Genomic DNA, 22,871 nt, shown 5'->3' on the forward strand with positions numbered 1-22,871 from the left:
GAAGAAAGAAAGAAACAAGCAACTAAATAAAAAATGATAAATGTTAAGAAGAAAAATATAAAGCAATGGGGAGTGCCTACTTTAGACAGGGAGGTCTGAGTCCAGGAAGTGTGTGATGGCTGTGTCAGTCTTGTTCATGCTGGGAGTCAGCACCCGCACAGTGCCCACACATATTAAAGATCAAATGCATAGTGGATGGGTGGATGAAGTGGATAAAGGAATGAGTCTGGACCTCAGGAGTATACAAGATAGGAATTCCCCCCCCCCCCCCCCAAGAATGTCTCCTCTCAAATTTGGAAGGGCTAAAGAGTAAAACAGCACTACTCTAAATTGCTTGTTTTATACTAAAGAAACTGAGGGAAGACCAGAGAAGTTAAGTGATTGATATCAGATTTTGCAGTGAGTTGGTGGCAGAGCTCGGTCCTGGGGTATCTGATATGTGCATCATATTTTTTTTCTTTTCTTTGACACTCTTCCATTGCAATAAGAAACCCTAAAGGAGTTCTTTGAGTCATAAATAAGCATCAATGATCAACAGTCACTCAATTGCCAAATCTTTTCCTTTCCTTTTTTGTTCATAAGTTAGCTTTCTTTTACTATCAGAGTAAAATCCAAGCCTTTATCTCCAAACTAGTTTATTACAACCTTCCTCAACAACCTTCTCAATCTGGTTGATACCTGCAACATGTGTCAAAAGCATTCCTTTCCTCTCTGAGATAGAAAACCCTATCCCAGATTTTCTCCTGCAACTGACTTCATGTGTCTTTTATTTTCTTACTCATGTCCTCACTCACTTACTCACTCACACACCACTTACCAAGTGCCAAGCACTGTGTTAGGCACTAAATCTACAAAGACAAATAAGACACTGTCTTTGCTCTCAAAAAGCTCACAGGCTATGATCTGTCTCATAAACGGACCATTGTAACAGTAAGCTTGGTGACCGAGAGAACCACAACGCACTGAAGAATGGAGGAAAGCAGCCTGGGGAGCCTTCCTATAGGACATGATCACAGGAGGAGCAGGAGGGGCCAAATGGAGGGGCAAGAGCATTCCAAGCAGAGGGTTAGTATGAGTCAAGGCATGAAGAACAGAAACAACATGTTTTATGTAATTTGGTGCCGCTGGAGTGCAGGGTAGAGGAGAAGCCAGAGAGTCCCTCCAGGGGGTGAGATCACACAGTGCTTTATATGCCAATCTAGCAAGCTTTGAAATTGCTTTATAGACAACATAGAGCTAATGAAGGGTTTCAAGCTGGAGTGTGAAACTGTCAGATTTGTGGTTTAGACATTCTGAGTGGTAACGGATTTGTGGGGACAAAGGAGAGGCAGGGAGACCAGCCAGTAGGTTTTCCAGGGGTTCAGATGAAGTGACTTACACTGAGCAATGGAAGGGAGATCAAGAGGAGGGGCTGGATTCAAGGATATAAAATTTTTCACAATATAAAACTGGAATGACTTGGTCATAGAACCAAGTTTCTCACATGATTGATCAGTTGGATGACAGTGCCAACAACAGGAGAGGGAACAAGTAACAAGGACCAGAGATACAACACTAAGAGTGGACCCTAATGTACACTATGGACTTTGGGTGACAATAATGTGTTAATTTCAGTTCACCGATTGTAACAGATGTACCACTCTAGTGCAGGATATTGACAGTGGGGGAGGCTGTGCATGTGTGTGGTTGGGTGGAAACTCCCTATACTTTTAGCTCAATTTTGCTGTGAACCTATAGTTGCTTTAAAAAATAAAGTCTATTTAAAAAAAAAATCAGAGATGTCAGGGAAGATGCTGAGTTCCATTTAAGATGCACTGAACTCCTTTGCCTGTGGGAGACCCAAGAGAATTATGTCCACAACCCACATTTGGGTATATGATAAGACTCAAGTAGACATCTAAGAAAAAGTGACAGATATGGAAGTCCAAAGTGACAGATACAGCGCTCCTATTATCTAATTTTTCTTGAAGGAGGCAAAAGTTTGTGAAACAGAGAAAAGGGGGGATGCCATTCCAGGCAAGGAAAGGAGTTAGAGTAAAGGCGTGGAGCCCTGGTGTGCACCTCGGGGCTGCCAGAAGAGCACAGGTTGGGGCCAGCCCTGAGAGAGCACTGTGGGTTTCAGTTGTCCCCCTGCAAGCAGAACTTTTACAGGTCATATTTCTTCCTCCCAGTCTTTGGATGCAGGTGTGCTCACATCCTCGATATTCTTGCTGTTGCATAAACCAGATGGTTAACCTGTTCCTTTAGCCAAGCATCCATATGCATCCCACACACCTGCTAAAATGTTCCACTTGTCCCGAAGGGGAAAACAGAATGCGACCCAAGTGTGTTCCTAGGCTTCACTGGTAAACTGAAACAGCTCCCCAAGCAGCTTTTAACCAAGGCTGTGTGTCAAAGTATCTGCTGCACCTTTTCATAAACCCTTCCCTCCTGCCCCTGCCCCTGCTCTTCCCACCAGGGGGTTTTGATCTCGGTGAACAAGGGTGTGATACAATGGTAACCCAGACACGTGTGTTTTCCAAAGCTCCACAGGTGGTGTGAGATATACTGCCTTTAGGAGCCCGAGTCTGCCCTGTTTGGTGCTTCCCAGGTACGATCTGATGGCACTAAAGCTCTCTTCCTTCCACTGGCCAAAGGCATCTTTCCAGCAATGCTTCCTGATCTTACCTTCCCTGTTTATTTTTCTCTTCGTAGCACTTACCCCTACCTGGCATTATATTATGTATCCATTTAGGTTTTTTTTTTTATTAGTTATCTGTCTCCCCCACTAGATTGTAAATGTCCTGAAAGGAAAAAATGGGTCTGGTTCACTCTTGTATCCCCAACACCCACCATGGTGTGAGGAATGAAGCGGGCACTCAGTAAATAAACTTATCGTTGAATGAATCTTATTTTACCTGCTAATGCCTGTTAGTTAACAGGCAATGCCCCTCAGCTTTGAATGTGATTACTCCTTTGAACTTTCAAATATAAACAAAAACCGAACACCCAACTGAAATGAAAAAAACTGTGTAGTATAAATAAAATCCACCTACCTTAGCATAGTCTAACCTTCCTTTCTCTTGAGCCTAAAACAGAAAAGGGAAAAATTAATTCATTAGTTCTTTAAAAATTCAGTGCTTCCATACTTTTCTTCTCAAGGAATAAAAGTCAACTCCCTCCTTCATATATATCTCTACATATCTCTATAATGAACTATAGGGATATATGTATATACTTCAGTAGATAGTCTACATATAAACATTTAAACATATTGGAAAGCTGAAAGAACAGCACAATGAGCACACATGTGCTCTATGTAGATTTGACAGTAGCAGACATAACTCTTCACCCCTCCATGCTTTAGGACACATCCTGTAAGCATAGAACATCTCATACATAACCATGTGACCACAATTAAAGTAAAAAAGGTAACAATAATGCCATATCATCTAACATACAACCCATATTCAAATTTCTCCAATTGTGTCTAGAATATCTTTTATAGCCTTTTTAAAAAACCCAAACCAGTTTATCAACGTTCACACATTGCATTTTTTTTTTTTTTAATATATCTTTATTGATTCCAGAGAGAGGAAAGGAGAAGGAGAGAGAGAGATAGAAACATCAATGATGAGAGAGTCACTGATAGAGCCCGCAACCCGGGCATGTGCCCTGACCGGGAACCGAACTCCGATTGCCTGGATCCTAGGTCGACGCTCAACCGCTGAGCCACGCCTGGCCGGGCTGCATTTGTTTTTTTTTAAAACTTTATTTTTATTATTGACAGTATTACAGATGTCCCCATTCCCTCTACCCCCACCCCCTGGTCATCACCTCGCTGTCGTCTATGTGTATGGGTTATGCATATCTGTTCTTTGGCTTATCTCTTCGCTTTCTTTCATCAGGTCTTCCTACCCCCTCCCCTCTGACAGCTGTCAGTCTGTTCCATGTATCCATGCCTCTGGTTCTATTTTGTTTGTCAGTTTGTTTTGTTCATTAGATTCCACATATAAGTGAGATCATATGGTATTTGTCTTTCTCTGACTAGCTTATTTCACTTAAGCCTAATTATCTCCAGGTCCATCCATGCTGCTGCAAAAGGTAAGAGTTCCTTTTTTTTTAGTACTCCATTGTGTAAATGTCCCACAGCTTTTTTATCCACTCATCTACTGAAGGGCATTTAGGCTGTTTCTAGATCTTGGCTACTGTAAATATTGCTGCAATAAAAATAGGGGTCCATATATTCTTTGTGATGGGTGTTTCAGGATTCTTAGGATATATTCCCAGAAGTGGGATCACTGGGTCAAAAGGCTGCTCTATTTTTAATTTTTTGAGGAACCTCCATACAGTTTTCCACAGTGGCTGCACCATCTGCATTCCCACCAGCAGTGTACCAGGGTTCCCCTTTCTCCACACCCTCCCGGCACTTGTTTGTTGGTTTATTGATGGCAGCCATTCTGGCAGGTGTGAGGTGATATCTCATTGTGGTTTTACTTTGCATCTCTCTGATGATTAGTGATTTTGAGCATCTTTTCATATGTCTATTGGCCATGTGTATGTCCTCTTTGGAGAAGTGTCTATTCAGGTCCTTTGCCCATTTTTTAATTGGATTGTCTGTCTTCCTGGTGTCGAATTGTGTAAGTTCTCTGTATATTTTGGAAATTGATCCCTTATCAGACGTATCATTGGCAAATACGTTCTCCCACATAGTGGGTTCCCTTTTCATTTTGATGGTTTCTTTTGCTGTGCATAACTTTTTAGTTTGATGTAGTCCCGTTGGCTTATTTTTTCCTTTGTTTCCCTTGCCAGAGGAGACATATAAGCAAAACTATTGCTATGAGAGATGTCTCAGATTTTACTGCCTATGTTTTCTTCTAAAATTTTTATGGTTTCGTGACTTACATTTAAATCTTTACTCCATTTTGAGTTTATTCTTGTGTGTGGTGTAAGTTGGTGGTCTAGTTTCATTTTTTTGCATGTGTCTGTCCAATTTTCCCAACATCATTCATTGAACAGACTGTCTTTACTCCATTGTATGTTCTTGCCTGCTTTGTCAAATATTAATTGATCATAAAAATGTAGGTTGATTTCTGGGCTCTCTGTTTTGTTCCATTGATCTATATTATATGTCTGTTCTTATGCCAGTATCAGGCTGTTTTGATTACAATGGTTTTGTAGTATAGTTTGATATTAAGTATTGCGATCCCTCCAACTTCATTATTCTTTCTCCAGATTGCTAAGTCTATTTGGGGTCTTTTTTGGTTCCATATAAATTTTTGGAATATTTGTTTTAGTTCTGTGAAATACGCCATTGGTATCTTGATAGGAATTGCGCTGAATCTAGATTGCTTTGGGTAGTCTGGACATTTTAATGATGTTAATTCTTACTGTCCATGATCACGATATATGCTTCTTTCTTCGGTGTCCTATAGTTTTCTGAGTATAGGTCTTTTACCTCCTTGGTTAAATTTATTCTTAGGTACCTTAGTTGTTGTTGCATGCACTTGGTTTTTATGTTTTGGCTAAATCTAGACTAGTTTCTTCTCATTTTCATGAAATGAAAACAAAAACCATTACCTTTTTTCATAAAAATCATTGACTTTTTGAAAAAACCAGGGCAGCTGTTTATAAAATGTCCCTTTTTTTGGGATTTGTTTTATTACTTCTTCATTATGTCATTTAACTTGTCCCTATTTTGCTTACAAACTGAAAGCTGGGCCTGAAGATGCTTCCTTAGCTTTAGGTTAAACATTTTTGGCAAGAACACTTTATGTGCAACAGTATGTACTTCATAATGCATCAATTCAGGAGGCACAAAATGTCAGGCTTTCCCACGCTTAGTAATGCTATAAATTTGATTACTGGGTTAAGGTGGTGACTATCAGATGGTTCTACTGTAATGACATTTCCTCAATTCTTTCTGACTTCCCTTGACATAATTTTTATTATGCTGTATTATATCGAAAGACCCCCATATCCACTCTCTACCCCCACTGGGAATGAGGAAAGGAAGAAAAGGTGGAGGTGAAGGAGACGTCCTGTATGAGGTCAGATTTTACTTAAAAATACTTTTAGTTATTAAAGAACAACTTAATATCAACACATATGCTCAAAAGTGTTATATATCAAATTTTAATACAATAGAGACAACTGATGTGTTTATCTTTGTTGGTAGGTCAGCTCATTTTTTTGTAGACCAAAATAGAACTTCTCCTGCCACCTCTGCACAGAACAAGAGCCCTTCAACTTACGTACATGTTGGCCTTAAGATCATTTTGATCCCGAGTCCAAAAGGACACTATATAGATAATAAACACGGGTAGATTACTTTCATGAGAGAAAAGGAGAGGTTTATAACCTTGGTCCTGACTCTTCTTGCTTCTTTACAACCTTTTAAAATTTATCCAAATATGCCTGAATTTTGTTTTTCTTATTTTCATTAGTGTCATCATAAGACACTGCTCACGTATTAGACACCATCACAAACCACGCTAACATTGTGACTTGAACATTTTCAATGAGACAAAAGGCCCTTGCAAACAATGTACTATAAAAGAGAATTTGGGGTTTTCAATCTGTTCTTTAAAGATTTTGGGGGTGATGATTTAGGATTCTTGGTGAACTAAGAAGAGTTTGACCTTAGTCTTGAGATGTATTATGCCAATAGGAATATGAATTAGTTCTTACAGAAATTTGAAAACCAAGATTCTTCTTCTTCCTATCCATATATTTTACATTTACTTGATTGTCTGTTTGTCTATGGACATCTTTTCCCAAAATAAAGTAGTTTTGTCTATGCTGAAATCCCTCTCCCCCTCTGTAACTTCTGCAAGAGCGGCAGGGAGCCTTAAGCATGTCTGGATAATGCATTCATGTCCTAGCTACTCACTTAGATACTGTGCAAATGTGAATTGGCCTTGATCCTATGAATAATCCGTGGCTTGTGACCAACATTTCAGCAGCAGCATTTCATTATATGCTTAGTCTTTAAGTTCTCAAACTTCCAGTTCTCTCTTGAATTCATTTTAGCTGAGAGATATCTGGCACTGAGGCTGACCCTGTGGTTGCAGGTGTCCTACCTTTTCAATTCGTCCTCCCTGTCTCTTGCTGACCAGTAGGGACTGCTCAGGCGCAGCACTTTACATGATGCAGAATCACTCCTCTCAAACAACTCATTCCTGAAAACATCTGTCATCTCTTCTCTGCCTTTAATTTTGTTTCTGTTCTAACAGCTCCTCTTCATTCCAGGTCTTTCAACATTCTCATCTCTCAGGGTTTAACACAAAAGACAGGTTAAAAGTGTTGAAAATGGTATCTGTTGAAAGTTTAAGGAAGTTGAGGTGCTTTTATGTCTTGAGATTGCAAGGCAAAGTGTGGAGACAGCATATAATTTACAATGACTTAGGGTGGACTTCCCCTTCTGGAGGCACTGAGCCATTTCCCAGTTTGTCTCATTAAAAGAAATGCAACAGTATTTCTTCAGGTAGTAAGAGCGAACATAATGCTGATTATAAATAAGGACATCTAGAGTAGTCCTACTATAAATTCTTATAAAACCATGTTTTCCATCACATACTTTGCTTATAAACTAATCATCTTAGAGAATCAATCACAAGCTCTCTCATTTTATTTTGTATTCCTAGCTTGGCCACCACCCTTTCACTCAGTATAGATACACTTTGCTGGAGAGGATGGCAGAAACACCACTCATGTAATCCATATGCATTCAATATCAGCCCTTAAATGTCCCGAGAGCCGAGATATTAGAAGGCTACATAAAATGGCAGCACGATTACTACAGCCATTACAACCCGAACAGGCTGTAACTACTCATAGGCGGCTCCCGCGAATGTCCTTTTATGTTATCACAACAAATATTCTAATTCTGTGAAACCATTTCATCCTTGGCTGCTTTAGCTTGTACATAAAAATATCATTTATTTTGCCTGACCGATGTGGTTGAGCATCACCCATGAACCAAGAGGTTGCTGATTCAATTCCCGGTCAGGGCACATGCCCAGGTTGCAGGCTCAATCCTCAGTAGGGGGCGTGCAGGAGGCAGCTGATCGATGTTTCTAAATCATGGATGTTTCTCTCTCTCTCTTCCTTCTCCCTCTCCCTCCCTCTCTCTCTAAAAATCAACAAAAACCTATATTTTGTAAAAAGTACCATTTATTTTATAAAACAAGTATGAACATTTAAGTCTTTATAGGTATCCTGTATTTTATACATACATACATATATATATATATATATATATATATATATATATATATATTTTCCCCCCAGCTGCTACGTGAGTTAAAATCTACATATGTCATATACACACCTGAAGTACACATTCTGATAGAAAATTTTTTTTCACAAAAAGCTTTTTGGGGGAGATGGGAAGAGGTTAGCCAAAGAACTTATATGCATAACCCATGGGCACAGACAATAGTGCAGTGAAGGCCTGGGGGGGTGCGGGGTGGACGGGATCAATGGGGAAAAAAAGGGGACATCTGTAATACTTTCAACAATAAAGATAAATTTAAAAAAAGAAAAACATAAGAAAAAAAGCTTTGACAATAAAAATAACAGCAAATTAGAAACAGATGCAAATGATGACTTTATCTCCTACATAAATAATATTTCTCATTAAACAGTGCCTATTCCATTTCTTTCTGTAAAATAGTTCATCTGGGAGGGGCCACAGTTTCTATTTCACCTGATGGATGCTCGTTCACTAAATAATGATCCATTGTGCAGTTAGTAGGCTTAGGCACTAGAGACACAGCCGTAAAAAGAACTTCATGGAGCTTATACTCTAGGGGGCTGCACAGTCTTGTTTTAGATAGGAAGGCTTCACATACAATCTCCCTTTAGAAGTAAGGCTCCAGGAGAGTAGGGAAATTTCTCCCATGCTCACAACTGTATTTCACGTCTAGATCAGTGCTAATGTATAGTAGATGGTCCATCATATCTGGCGAATGAATGAACAGATGGGTGGATGCTTTTTCTTGATAAGTATTGGTTATGTACTATCTATTCAAGAACCTTACAAAGCAAAGTTCATTTTACTCACTCTTAGTTCTAGGAGAGTTGGGTATGTAGGTTCAGAGCCAGAATGTAGCAAATGTAGAGTCATTAGATATGCCTTACAAATAATTTTTACCCATACTGAACAAAACCGTATCTTCACTTCATTATCCAGCTTCTATTTAAAAGTAGACTAAGGAAGGGAATCTACAGAAAATAAAGTCAAAGAATTCATGAAAATCAAACAACAAAAGGGCAGAACAGAGAAGAATGAGCTAGTAGCCTTCTCACAGAGGCAGCAGTTTAGTGCAATTAAGTGCCTCAACCTTGAAAGTAGTATGTTAAAGTGAAGAATGGAAGTCAGGCAACCTCAGGAGATGTCTAAATGCACACCTCAAAGCCTCCAGTGTTAAGTAGGTCTTGTCTACAGAGGAAAGCAAGTGGCCTAAGATATTAACTGTGACCACCTCAGGAAACACTGTGACCTCGTGGGAGGATGGATATGCTCCTCCTCCCAGACAGAAAATACGGTTTCTAATCCACAACAGGTTAATGCCTTGAATAGTTTTAAAAATTTTATGTGGGCCTTTATTTTCTTATCTGTAAAATAAGAGTACTGGACTGGACCAGACCAGATGTTCCCAAATGCTGGGCTCTCACAAATACTGGGCTGGCTGCATCAGAATCACTGGGCTTGTTAAAAATACAGACCCTGTGAATCCTGGCCCTGAGATTCTGATCACTGCTCTAGCCTATGTCTAATGTTATTTTTGACGAATGCTTCTGTATGCATCAGTATTTATTTCAAAGGTTAAAAGAGTGCTTGCTTCAGCAGCACATATACCAAAATTGGAACAATACAGAGAAGATTAGCACGGCCCTGCGTAAGGATGACACACAAATCTGTGAAGGGTTCCGTAATAACAAAACAAAACAAAACAAACAAAACAAAACAAAGGTTAAAAGAGAACAACTGTATAAACTCCTTGTCTCAAGAAAAATGTAATGCTGCAACTTCTCTTTTTTCTGACACCTGCCACTTACGTATATTTCTAGCAGAGCAAGATTTTATTAAAATAACTTTCTCACTGGGGCCCAAAATAGGCAGATATAAAATAAATGCAGGCTGTATTTCAACAGCAAGCAGTGCTGAAACTCTTCCTGCCACACTGTTCATTTCCAGAAGCCACTGTAAATTCTACCATAGCAGGCAATTCCCTAAGGGCTTCATTACCAGGGTCTTTAAAAGGCACTCACTCATCTTTTTGCCTCCTGTAGGTGTGCTTCTTGTCAATCCGGGCCATGAGAAAAGAAAGTAATTTTTGCTAGTCTTTAGCAGTTCACAGAGAATGTATGGTTTGAATCTTGTTTTATCTTAAAAACATGTGAAATTGGGATGACAGCAGAATAGGTGGAAGCTACACTCACCTCTTCCCAGGCCAAACTGGAATTACAACTAAAATATGGAGCAAGCAAGCTGAATAACCAAGTGAAGACTAGCTGAACAGAAGTCTTATAACCAAGGATTTACAGAAGAAGCCACATCGTGAAAAGGGCTGGCCCCGCTTCTATAGGAGGGGGTTGAGATTCTGGAGGGATATCTCAGCTGCAAAGGTTTCCCCTGAGAAGAGTGGGGTCTTAACCCCAAGCCAGGCCCCCAGCCCAGGGCACCAGAGTCAGGAAGAGGCGCCCACATAACATCTGGCTGTGAAAATCAGCAGGGACAGATTACAAAAAATGAAATTGAAACGGTAATTTAAAAACTTCTAATAAACAAAAGTCCTGACTGGATGGCCTCACAGGTGAATTTTACCAAACATTCAAAGAACTAACATCTATCTTTCTCAAACTATTTCAAAAAATTCAAGAGGAGGGGAGACTCCCAAGCTCATTTTACAAGGCCAGCATTATCCTAATTCCAAAACCAGATAAAGACACTACAAAGAAAGAAAATTACAGGCCAATACCCCTAATGAACACAGATGCTAAAACCCTCAACAAAATATTAGCAAACCAGATCCAGCAATACATTAAAAACCTCATACACCGTGATCAAGTGGGGTTTATTCTGGAGATGCAAGTTTGGTACAATGTCCACAAATCAATAAATGTGATACACACATAAACGAAATGAATGAAGGATAAAAATCACGTGATCATATCAATAGACGCAGAAAAAGCATTTGATAAAATCCAGCACCCATTCATGATAAAAACTCTCAGCAAAGTGGGAATAGAGGTAATATCCCTCAACATAATAAAGGCCATGTAAGATATATCCACAGCCAACATCATACTCAATGGGCAAAAACTGAAAGTGTTTCCCTTAAGACCAGGAACAAGACAGAGATGTTCGCTTTCACCACTCTCTTTTTTATAAAATATATTTTTATTGATTTTTTAGAGAGAGAGGAAGGGAGAGGGAGAGAAAAACATCAATGTGAGAGAGAAGCATTGGCAGGTTGCCTCCTGTAAGAATCCTGACCAGGGACCAAACCTGCAGCCTGGGCATATGCCCTGACCAGGAATCAAACTGGAGACCTCTTGGTGTTTGGGATGACATTTAACCAACTGAGCCACGCCAGCCAGGGCTCGCTTTCACCACTCTTATTCAACATAGTACTGGAAGTCATATGCACAGAAATAAGACAAGAAGAAATAAAAGGCATCTAAATTGGAAAGGAAGTAAAATTGTCATTATTTGCAGATGACGTGATACTGTATATAGAGAACACTAAAGATTCCACCAAAAAGCTACTAGAACTGATAAATGAATTCAGTAAAGCAGGATACAAAATAAATATCCAAAATCAGTTGCATTTTTATGCACCAATAATAAACTATAAGAAAGGGAAACTAAGAAAACAACCCCCTTCACAATTGCATCAAAAGAATAAAATACCACCTCCTGGATCCTAGGTCGACGCTCAACTGCTGAGCCACGCCTGGCCGGGCTGAATACATTTTTAAAAGGCTATTGGGAGGGCATTATTTTGAGTGATACTTTAAAAGTTAATATTAAATCAGATTGTAGCCCGGCCGGGCATGGCTCAGCGGTTAAGCGTCGACCTAGGATCCAGGAGATCGGGGTTCGATTCCCGGTCAGGGCACATGCCCGGGTTGCGGGCTCGATCAATGACTCTCTCATCATTGATGTTTCTGTCTCTCTCTCTGCCTCTCCCTTCCTCTCTCTGAAATCAATAAAGACATATAAAAAAATAATAAATAAATAAATAAATCAAACTGTAAATTAGTTTACATATATTGCCTTAAGGACCTACTAAAGAATGTGCCACCAACTTTAAGGGATAGTTGCAATATCCTTGTCTAAAACAAAAATCAGTGTTGACTGAAACATTTTAACACCCGTCTTTTTTTTTTTTTTAAACCTGACCTTTCTCTTGCTCTTTTTCATTGAGGAAGTCCTTTACCTTCCTTACTCACAGAGAAGTATTGACGTCATTGTACACATTCTAAAGTACTTCTGATTTGAATATTTTTGTACATTTTTATCAATTATTAAACCTTCTTTTCCAGAAAAAAATACCAATGGCACATTTCACAGAACTCGAACAAATAATCCAAACATTTATATGGAACCAAAAAAAGAACTCAAATAGCCTCAGAAATCCTGAGAAGGAAGAACATAGTTGGAATAATCATACTACCTGATACCAAACTATACTATAAGGTCATAATAATCAAAACAATATGGTAGTGGCATAAAAACAGACAAATAGATCAATGGAACAGAATAAAGAGTCAGAAATAAACCCATGCCCTTACGGTCAATATTTGACAAAGGAAGCAAGAACATACAATGGAGTAAAGATAGTCTATTCAGTAAATGATGTTGGGAAAATTGGACAAATACATGCAAAGAAATGAAACTAGGCCACCTTCTTACACTATATACAAGAATGAACTCAAAATGGGTTAAAGACTTAAATGTTAGACGTGAAGCCACAAAAATCCTAGAAGAAAATACAGGCTATAAAATCTCAGACATTTCTCATAGTAGTATTTTTTTTCTGATATATCTCTTCAGGCAAGGGAAACAAAAGAAGAACAAATGGGATTACACCAAACTAAAAAGGTTTTGCACAGCAAAGGAAACCATCAACAAAATGAAAAGACAACCCACTGAATGGGAGAACGTACTCACCAATGATACATCTGGCAAGAGGTTAATACCTGAATAGATATTTCTCCAAAGAGGACATACAAAATAAACATATGAAAAGATGCTCAATGTCACTAATCATCAGAGAAATGCAAGTTAAAGCCACAATGAAATATAATTTCACATCTGTAAGAATAGCTATCATCAATAAATCAACAAGTGTTGGCGAGGATGTGGGGGAAATGGAACCCTCGTGCACTGTTGGCGGGAATGCAGTATAAAGTTAACTCAAAAAATTAAAAATGGAACTATCATTTGACCCAGTGATCTCACTTCTGGGAATATATCCTAAGAATCCTGAAACACCAATCAGAAAGAATATATGCACCCCTATGTTCATTGCAGTGTTATTTACAATAGTCAAGATTTGGAAGCAGCCCGAGTGTCCATCAATGGATGAGTGGATAAAAAAGCTGTGGGACATTCACACCATGGAAGACTACTCTGCATAAAAAAGAAGGAAATCCTACCTTTTGTGACAGCATGGATGGACCTGGAGAATATTATGCTAAGTGAAATAAGCCAGTCAGAGAAAGACAAGTACCCTATGATTTCCCTTATATGTGGAATCTAATGACCAAAATAAACTATCAATCAAAACAGAAACAAACTCATAGATACAGAGAAAAGACTGACAGCTGTCACTGGAGAGGGGGGATTCGGTGGAAAAGGTGAAGGGATTAAAAAAACAAAACAAAAAAACAAAACTCATAGACACAGATAGTATGGTGATTACTAGAAGGAAAATGGGGTGGGGGGAGGTAGAAGAGGGTAAAGGGGGGATAAATGACTTGGATTGGTGAACACACAATACAGTATACAGATGATGTATTACAGAATTGTACACCTGAAACCTGTATAATTTTATTAACCAATGTCACCTCAATAAATTTAAAAAACACACAAAAAACTATGTGAAACAGACAAGATAGCATGCCAGTGCTCATGACATTGGAGGCCTCCTCAGATAGCTACAGTGAGTACTGTAAAACAATATTCTGTACAAAAGCAAAAAAAGCCATCACTCTGAGAGGATGCACAGAGGTATTAATTCCAGAGGTTTATATACCAGTCTCTGCACACCAAAGCCTGACAGATTCCGTGTTGGTAAGTAATGGATGTACAATGTGGTCTTTATTTTAAGAAGCAAGTGCTTTTTTATAAGTCAGGTAACAAAGAAGGATTGAATGACATAAGTGAACTGTTTCCAGTTTCCAACTACTGTTACTTGGACTTTTGAAAGCTGGATATGGGAAAACCTTTTTCTAAAAGCAGAAAACTAATATTGCATAGCAGGGAGTCCAGCAATTGCTAGAGGCTGATAATCTCTACTTATCATGTTATTCTTCCTCCATGCTATCAGCTATATTTTGGAATAATGGTCTTTTTTTAAAAAAAATATTCTCTTCTTAGGCCTTCAAAGAAAACTACCTTTCCCTCAAACTTTTTAGTTGAAAGAAACAGAATAAACTTCCATTTGCCCTCCACCTAGATTAACCAATTGCTGGCATTTTGATATATTTGCTTTCTCTCTAGATAATCAATTGCTAAGTATATGAGAGTAAGTTGTAGACATCATAATGCCTCATCCCTTCAGCACTTATCTCCAAAGAACAAAACGGTGTTCTTCATAACCCTAACCCATGATCATATCCAACAAGTGTAACATTTACTATAATACTTAAGATAAAATCCATATTCAAATTCTCCAAGTCAACCAATAGTGTCTTTCAGAGCTGTTCTTTATGCCAATACAAGAGCCTATTAAAAATCATACATTCCTAACGGATGTTATAGCTTTTTAATCTCTTCTAATCTACATACTACTACATTTTCTGTCTTTCATAATATTGACTTTTTTTGAAATACCTTTTTTTTAAAAAAAAAAAATTCAAGTACCATTCTGATCACTCATAGTCCAAGAACTTTCAAGTAACAAACCAAAAAGAAACAGATGTTAAAGACCGGTCTATAAACACTATAGCCAATGATGCCACTTTTACCTATGACTTGCCTACATAAAATCATATCCACACCTCAGTGGCCACCAAACCATTCAGCAGAGCTTTCTTAACTGTGAGCTGTTTGAAGCTACCAGTTTGAGCACTATTAACTATTTTTTTCAAGTTCTGAATAGCTGTAGGGATCTCAGCAGAGGTTGGAGGAATCAGCTCAACCTTGGCATAGTGCCAAAATATGGCCAATGGCGGCTTCAATAAATCACAGCAGCATTTTATCAGCATGGGGGCCTTCTCCATGAGATTATGGACAAACTGGGCCATGGTTCTAGGGTGTAAATTCTGTGGCCCCGAATGGCTAGCTGAATGTCCAATCTTTGCATTTTTTTAAGAGTCCAGGTCAGTTGCTCTGCAGAATGTCCCTTATCCAGGATTTGTCTGACTGTTTTCTCATGATTAGATTAAAATTAAAACATTGTGGGAAGACAACTATATAGATGATGCTGTCTACTTCTCTATTACATCAGGAATCACACAATACCAGTTTGACTCATTACTGGAGAAACTAAGTTTGTTTAATGTATTTAATTTGTAATCTATAGGATGCTTTGAGTCTATGTGAATATTTGGTTCCCTACTAACCATTCATCCAATTGTCTTAAACAATTATCCATCAGAATCCTTGTTTAATTAAAAAATTACATTGGTGGCTGCAAACATAAAGACATTTAAAGATATTTTGCCTTGGCATGGGCAGAAATATCATTGGTTCCTTTAGAGAAAACAGGTCTCACTGAAAATAAACTCTCTGCACATTTGCATTGGTATCAAGAGGTAGAGTTATACATAAAAAGGGAGTTTGTTGGGGGACAGAAGAAGGAAGGATACCTTCATCCTCAACCCAGAATGGTTTAGGTATAGTGTATAAGGATTTAAAAAGGTCAGAAATCAGAAATCTACTATATCTGCTAGTCCAGCAGTTGAAGCAGCCAGTTGAGCTTTGGTTTGGTAGAAGAATCAGGCCTTCTATTGTCAGGCTCTCCAGTTACAGAGTTGGAAAGGCATTAGAATATAAAGAAACACGCAGGCCTCTTCACCATCTTGACCATTCCGGCCTGCTAGTAAGAAAGCACAGAAACATCTGCAAGGAAGTCAGCACCATTCAGAAATGGACTGCTCGGGTACCTCATTTCACCATGTCTTTCACCTGGAAAAGCCAACCTTTGAAGGTAAATGCGAATGTCACATTTAAAAAGGTCACAAATCAGAAATCTACTTTAGATTAATTTTGTTAATCTACTTTGGATTAACTTTCTCGTATTTTCCTTTGATTCGTTGAGAAAAGAGGAAGTGAAAGACAGGTGCAGAAGGCTGTGGTACCCAATGAAAACAAAAGAGGAGGGGCTTGTATTATCTACTTGGTAAATCTCTCTGTTCAAAAGTCTTGTTATCGCTTTGCAACCATTTTTCTTGCTATGATCTCTTAGAATCTAGGAGAGACATGAAATTTAAAATTGCACAGTTTGGCCAAGGGAAAAAAATCTACCCAGATTGCAGAAAAGCCATGAGGAAATTAGGTTGACAGTGGAATTGGGCTGTTTCCTCCAGTGGCCAAGTCCCAAGTGACAGCCACCTTGATGGCACACCTCACGCTCACCAAACTGACACAGTTTTTCTACTGCACTTTTCTATTCTTCTTAAAGGTAAAATACTTCCTGATATCCAAGTTGAAAATCCTGGTTCTGGCCCCCCATGGCCTCTCCCTGCTAGACACCTGCCAGCTCCTCCTATCATATCAGTTTTCAGGTCCTATACATTTTCTCTCTGGAACTGGTTTAACTCCCAACCTCCTTACCTTGCCATTCTTGTTGCCAACACTGACTGGGACTTTTCTCCTGCACCTACCCAAAGGTCCCCCCAAACCTCCTAACTGATCTCCTCTCTAGTATCTCCTTGTTCCTTTCATCTTATACAAGGTACCCAGACACACCTCCCTAAAATGCATTTCAGACAGACATTACCTGGTTCAGAAACTTTCAACGTCTGCTCCCTGACTTCTGAATCAAGTTCATTTTCCACAGGCAAACATCCTAAAGTGTTTTTTTTTAAGTTGAGGTAAAATTCATATAACATAAAATTCACCATTAGGATATAATTCAGCGGCATTTAGTACATTCACAATGTTGTGCAACAGTCACCACTATCTCGTTCCAGAACATTTCTGTCCTGCTGCAGCACGTATCAGTACCGCACTCCTTTCCACGGCAGGATAACACTCAACTGTACGGATATGCCATATTTTGTCTACTTATCATCTAATGAACACTGGGTTGTTTCCTCTTTTTGGATCTTGTAAATATTGCTGATCTGAACATTAATGTACATATTTTTGTTTGGACTGAAGTCTTTACATATAGTCATTATGTACTATTTTAGATCAATTCTTCATCTGTCCCTATACTGCCCCATGTTTTTCACATTTCATCCAAATGATAACTTTTTTTCTTTGAACACACTGCACACTTGCCCATCTGCATTCCTTTTCTGTGGGTTCCACTGCCTTGGAAGCCAGCCCCTCTTTTCCATCTTTGCTGTCAAGATCTTCAAGGCCCATTTCAGATCACCTACCTCACAAACCTGCCCTTGACTTTCCCAGCTCCGTATAAACTCTCCTTCCTCTGAGCTCCCTAGATGGCATCAATTACAGTATCCCTTGTATTTGTGTGCTTCTCTTATACCCTCTTTATGAGGCCATAGACAACATTTAGGCGATTTCCTGCTGTATCTCCTGTAGTGAAACACTTTGTTTCCTTAAGTGCAACAGAAAACCTTAAGAAAAATTTTAATTTAGGTGGTATCTAGAACCACTTCATAGTCTTTGTGATTTCAGATACAGTCCTTTCAGATGCTCACAGTGTACACCCTCTATGGTATTATTACTCCTTTTGAAATAACACAAAATAACTTAAATCATTAGAAGACTATCACAGGGCATTTATGAGGACTCTCTGAATATGCATGGTCTCTTTTGTTTACAAATATGCATGTATTATGTTCATGCATATTAGCCTTACCTAACAATCTTTGTTTCACTTTTGGAATAAGAACAGTAGGATATCTGGGGACAAGTGAGTCACAGCTTAGCATTAGTAATATGTAGTTCACTTACGGTATTTTATGGCTGGTTATGACAGTATACAGTGTCAGAATGTCACAAGCCTAAGTGACATTTCAGTACTTTCAGAAATAACCAAGAAAATATAATCATAATTCTTATTTCTTCAGGTGACTTACAATGGCAGCAGGAAACTAGAAGGATCATTAAAAATAAAGCTGCTGACCTGCAATAGCCTCTGGACTCCCTGAGAGAGTCAGAGCTCTGTGATTCCCTGAAAGATTCTACTTTCTTTTATTAGGAATCAAAATGATAACTGAGTAATGACTTCACCTCCCTAGGGTGAATCACCCATTCACTATCAGTATTTTTACCTGATCATTATTTTTCAGCAGCTACAAATTTAAATTTAAAATTAAGGTAGGGAGAAATCTGTAGAATTTAGTATGGAGACATCGCCCAACAAATATTTTTCAGCTCTTTCAGGTCTGGCCTGGTGCCCTAAACTGCCTCTTGTGAAGGAGTATGGTGTGTGTTTGTGTGTGTGCACACGTGTGTGTGTGTGTGTATACACCTATGGGTGTGATGGAAGAGGGCTATCTAATCTTAAGATTTTTGAGGGAGGCCTGGCAGGGCGTGGCTCAGCGGCTGAGCATCGACCTAGGATCCAGGAGATCGGGGTTCGATTCCCGGTCAGGGCACATGCCTGGGTTGCAGGCCAGGCAGCCGATCAATGACTCTCTCATCATTGATGTTTCTATCTCTCTCTCTCCCCCTCCTTTCCTCTCTCTAAAATCAATAAAGATATATTAAAAAAAAAAGAAAAAAGATTTTTGAGGAAAAGGGAGTTGGAGAGGAGGTAGCAGGTCCTGATATGAAAAATACCAGAGGTGCTCCTCCTCCTGGCCCACAGTGATGTTGAATGGGCACTAAGGGCAGGTTGTCTCCTCCTCCCTTCCTTGTCTAGTCATTAACTCACTTTCCCAACCAGGAAATCAAAAGAGAAGATGGGACACAAACCTGTCTGAGCAGAATGGGGAAGTAATTTCATATGCGATAATAAGAAATCATAGGTGACTTCTATCATTGGGAGCAAGACTTCTCTATTTCTCAGTGTCAAAACTAGTATTAAACTTCTAAGAGAGATAAAAATTTTTCTTATGATGCATCTCTTGCCCAAGAGACCTATGCCTTAGATTTATTTAAGAGCTGAAAGAGACTTTAGAAATGATCTAGTTCAAATGCCAACATTTGCAGAAAATAATTTTTAAAAAGGTGAAAGGATGTGATTAAGGTTATACAGATGCTAGCAGAGCACAAACTAGAATCCAGATCTTCCAGATCTTGGTCCCCTATGGCCATTTCTACTACACCAACTCAACTCTTTCTATTTAACAAAATGGGCTGCCATCAAACATAGCGCACCCTGAGAAGATCACACCACACATACTTTTTGAGAAATATTAATTGAATGACTACTCCAAGTAAGTTACTATGGCAGGCACTATTGATAATGCAAAGGTGAATTCACTATTATCTTTAAGGATCTTGCAATAAAATTCAAAACTCAGGGGAGGAAAGGATCACAAAAATGCAGAGGAGTTAAATTTCATGAAATATTGGAAAAAGGGCACAAGAAAGAACCAATTTCAGGATTAATAAGAAACCTCCTTGAGATTTAGGATAGAATGTCTCTCTCTCAAGTGTTATGCAGATTGTTCCCTAACTCTTTCATAGAGTGGGATCATTATCTTATAGAGCTTTATATAAACATGAATATTATAATTTAGAAGATTAAAATAAACTCATTAGGAGTCTTCAATCTGAAGAATGTTGCCACCTGCAATACAGAAACATTTATTTGCTTCAGATGAATTCATCTTCTCTCACCAGTGACCCCTGGTCATGACTTACACATGCAGTTATAAAGAGAAGGTCCTGAAGTCAGAGGCTACACATAGATGATTTGGAAAGGATAGCCTTTTGAATTTAAATCAAGTTAGGGATAATGATTTGGGAGTATTTCACCAGCTGTTTAGGAAATCCTGGACTTTCATGTTGTCTACATTTACAACTTAGTATGCCTGCAAAGAAATGGGTTAAATATGTCCCTTTTCTGTGAAGCTTCTTTAAAATTCATATCTATGCTACCCTTATATGTATATGCATATATGTGAATAGCTGGTAGGGGGAGTTGGTAGCTTTCATTGAACATATTTAGCTGTATCTTTTCAACAAAAATGTAAATCTGCAATGTATTCTAATGTAACTCAATTAGAGCTACTAACACCATCTGTATATATATTTTCAGTTCAGCTGTCAAAAACACACAAATACACCCTAGTAATACAATATTCAATAGTTGTGTGATATTTCATTGTACAATGCTTCATTTAACCGTTTTCTATATTGAAATGCATCAATTTTCACTTTCTTCCTTTTAGAATTACTATTTTACTATATATTTTAATATGTAAGTCTTTGCCCACATCTCTAATATTTTTCTTGGTATAGATGACTAGAAGTAAAACTATTATAGTAAAGTATATACATTTTAAACTAAAAGTTTTAAAATAAAACCAAATATATGTATATTATTTAAAAAGGTCAAATAATACAAGACTTCCAACAAAACACCCTAGCACTTTCCAGACTTGTCTGTCCCGTGTCCCTCTCTTTGTTTCTTCTGCTGTTAATCTTCAAATACTGTCCTTCCTCGATTATTATCTATTGATCTTACCATGAAAGGAATAATTACATGACATTACATTTTTTCCCTAGCTGCCTTGCACTGATTACATTTTTTTGCTTTAAATCAATATTCAATATTTGCATTTTATGCTATTTAAATATTATTTTCTAGGCCATGTAGAGTACTGATTTCCTTTCTCACACATTAAAATTTTTTTCACTATAGCTAATAACTGTCTCATTTTTTAATATACTTTTATTGATAGAATACCTCACCTGCTCCCTGAAAAAAGATGCTTGGGAGGTAAGTTTTTTGAGACCTTATTTATCTCTTTTAAATTGTCTTTATTTAATGTCACACTTGATAACATGACTGGCATAAAATTCTTAGTTGGAAACAATTTTCTCTTTGAATGTTGAAGTAAACTCCATTGTCTTGAAGCTTTCAGTGTCACTACTACAGCCATTCTGATTCTTTTTATTTTTTTTAAGTGCCCTGACCAGGGATCAAGCTCACAACTTTGGAGTACTGGGACAACACTCTAACCAACTGAACTACCCGGCTAGGGCCCCATTCTGATTCTTGATCCTTTGCAGGTAGGGTTTTCTTTTTCTTTCTATAAGTATTAGGATATCTTCTTTATCCCCATTGTTTCAAAATTTGATAATGATATGATTTGGTGTTTTAAAATTCATTATTTAGGGTAACAGTTAATTTGGAGACTCAGGTCCTTCAATTCTTAGAATTTTCTTTTCTTTTAAAAAATTCATTGTTAATTTTTTCACTTGCATTTCCAGTATTCTCTTCTGGAGTTCATAATAGATATGGAATCTTTTAAGTTGGTCCTCTAATTTTCTTATTTTTTCCCTTTTATTTCCTATTATCTTTTCATTCAAATTTCTGGGAGATTTCTTATTTATATCTTCCATTAAAAAGTTCTGCTTTCATATTTTTATATTTTATAATTCTGATTTCTAATTCTTGGATTGTCCTTTTTAAAACATATCACCTGCTCTTATTTCATGGATTTAATATCTTATCTCCTGAGTATACTGATTGTAATGCTTTTGTGAATGTCTTTTTTTATACTGTTTCTGTTTCTCCTAAGTCCCTTCTTTTAATCAGTCTGCTTTTGACTCATTTTTTTTTTTTTTAATGTTAGTTCATGTCTTATATTAACCCATATACAATTACTTGTCTTCTGGTTTATTGAAGCAACAGGTCAGACAACATTTGCCATAACAGTGTCTGTCCAAAAAACTCCAGCACACATTCACCTGCAGGACACTCCTGATGAGGGTGACTGGCTTTGCTACCCTCAGCCACCTTATAGTACTTTAGGACAGCAGCTTAACCTTCTTTCTCTGATGCTTATTTTTCTTGGGAATAGTAGAAGACTTCTTCCTTTTCTTAGCACCACCACAAAGTCTCAACATACGATGAAGGGTGGACTCCTTTGGAATACTGTGTGTCTGTATTCTGGTTGCTTGCCAGCAAAGATCAGTCTTTGCTGATTAGGAGCAATTCCTTCCTTACCCTGGATCTTGGCCTTTACATTTTTTATTGTATCCGAGGGTTCAGCCTCGACAGTGATGGTCTTCCCTGTAAGGGGGCTCATGAAAATCTGCCCCTTGGAGGGGATTCCACTGCAGATGGCGGACTGGAAGGAAGAGCCTTGACTCACCCTTTTACGGCAGAGGCTTTACTCAATGCCCAGCGGTCCTCTAGTGCCTACTGTTCTGCACTTGGATACTTTGAGGCTTGTCAACTGGTAGGCCTTATGGTTGGAGGGCTGGTCAGGGACATGGCATGCTTACTGGGGGAGCCTCAATCATTCACATCTGCAAGTCTTTCTGCCCGGGTTTGACAGTTTCCCCAGAAAGGAATCCCCATTGTTTTCTACCTGGTGAATAAGAGGGATTT

The 22,871-nt window shown here is 38.3% G+C and overlaps 1 protein-coding gene and 1 pseudogene across 2 annotated transcripts in view; both read right to left on the bottom strand.

Annotated features, from left to right (window-relative positions):
• PDSS2 (decaprenyl diphosphate synthase subunit 2) overlaps nucleotides 1-22,871 on the bottom strand; it is a 184,043-nt gene that overhangs the window by 17,457 nt on the left and 143,715 nt on the right. The window contains exon 7 of the mRNA XM_081141589.1: nucleotides 3,036-3,068. Within this exon, the coding sequence (XP_080997715.1) occupies nucleotides 3,036-3,068 (33 nt within the window). The remainder of the gene's footprint in view (nucleotides 1-3,035; nucleotides 3,069-22,871) is intronic.
• LOC308558651 (ubiquitin-ribosomal protein eS31 fusion protein pseudogene) lies at nucleotides 22,139-22,566 on the bottom strand (annotated as a pseudogene). Its single transcript has one exon. The product of its transcript is annotated as a ubiquitin-ribosomal protein eS31 fusion protein pseudogene (transcript).

This window comes from Miniopterus schreibersii (genome assembly GCF_964146895.1).
Source record: "Miniopterus schreibersii genome assembly, chromosome: 6".
In the NCBI taxonomy this organism is placed as follows: Eukaryota; Metazoa; Chordata; class Mammalia; order Chiroptera; family Miniopteridae; genus Miniopterus; species Miniopterus schreibersii.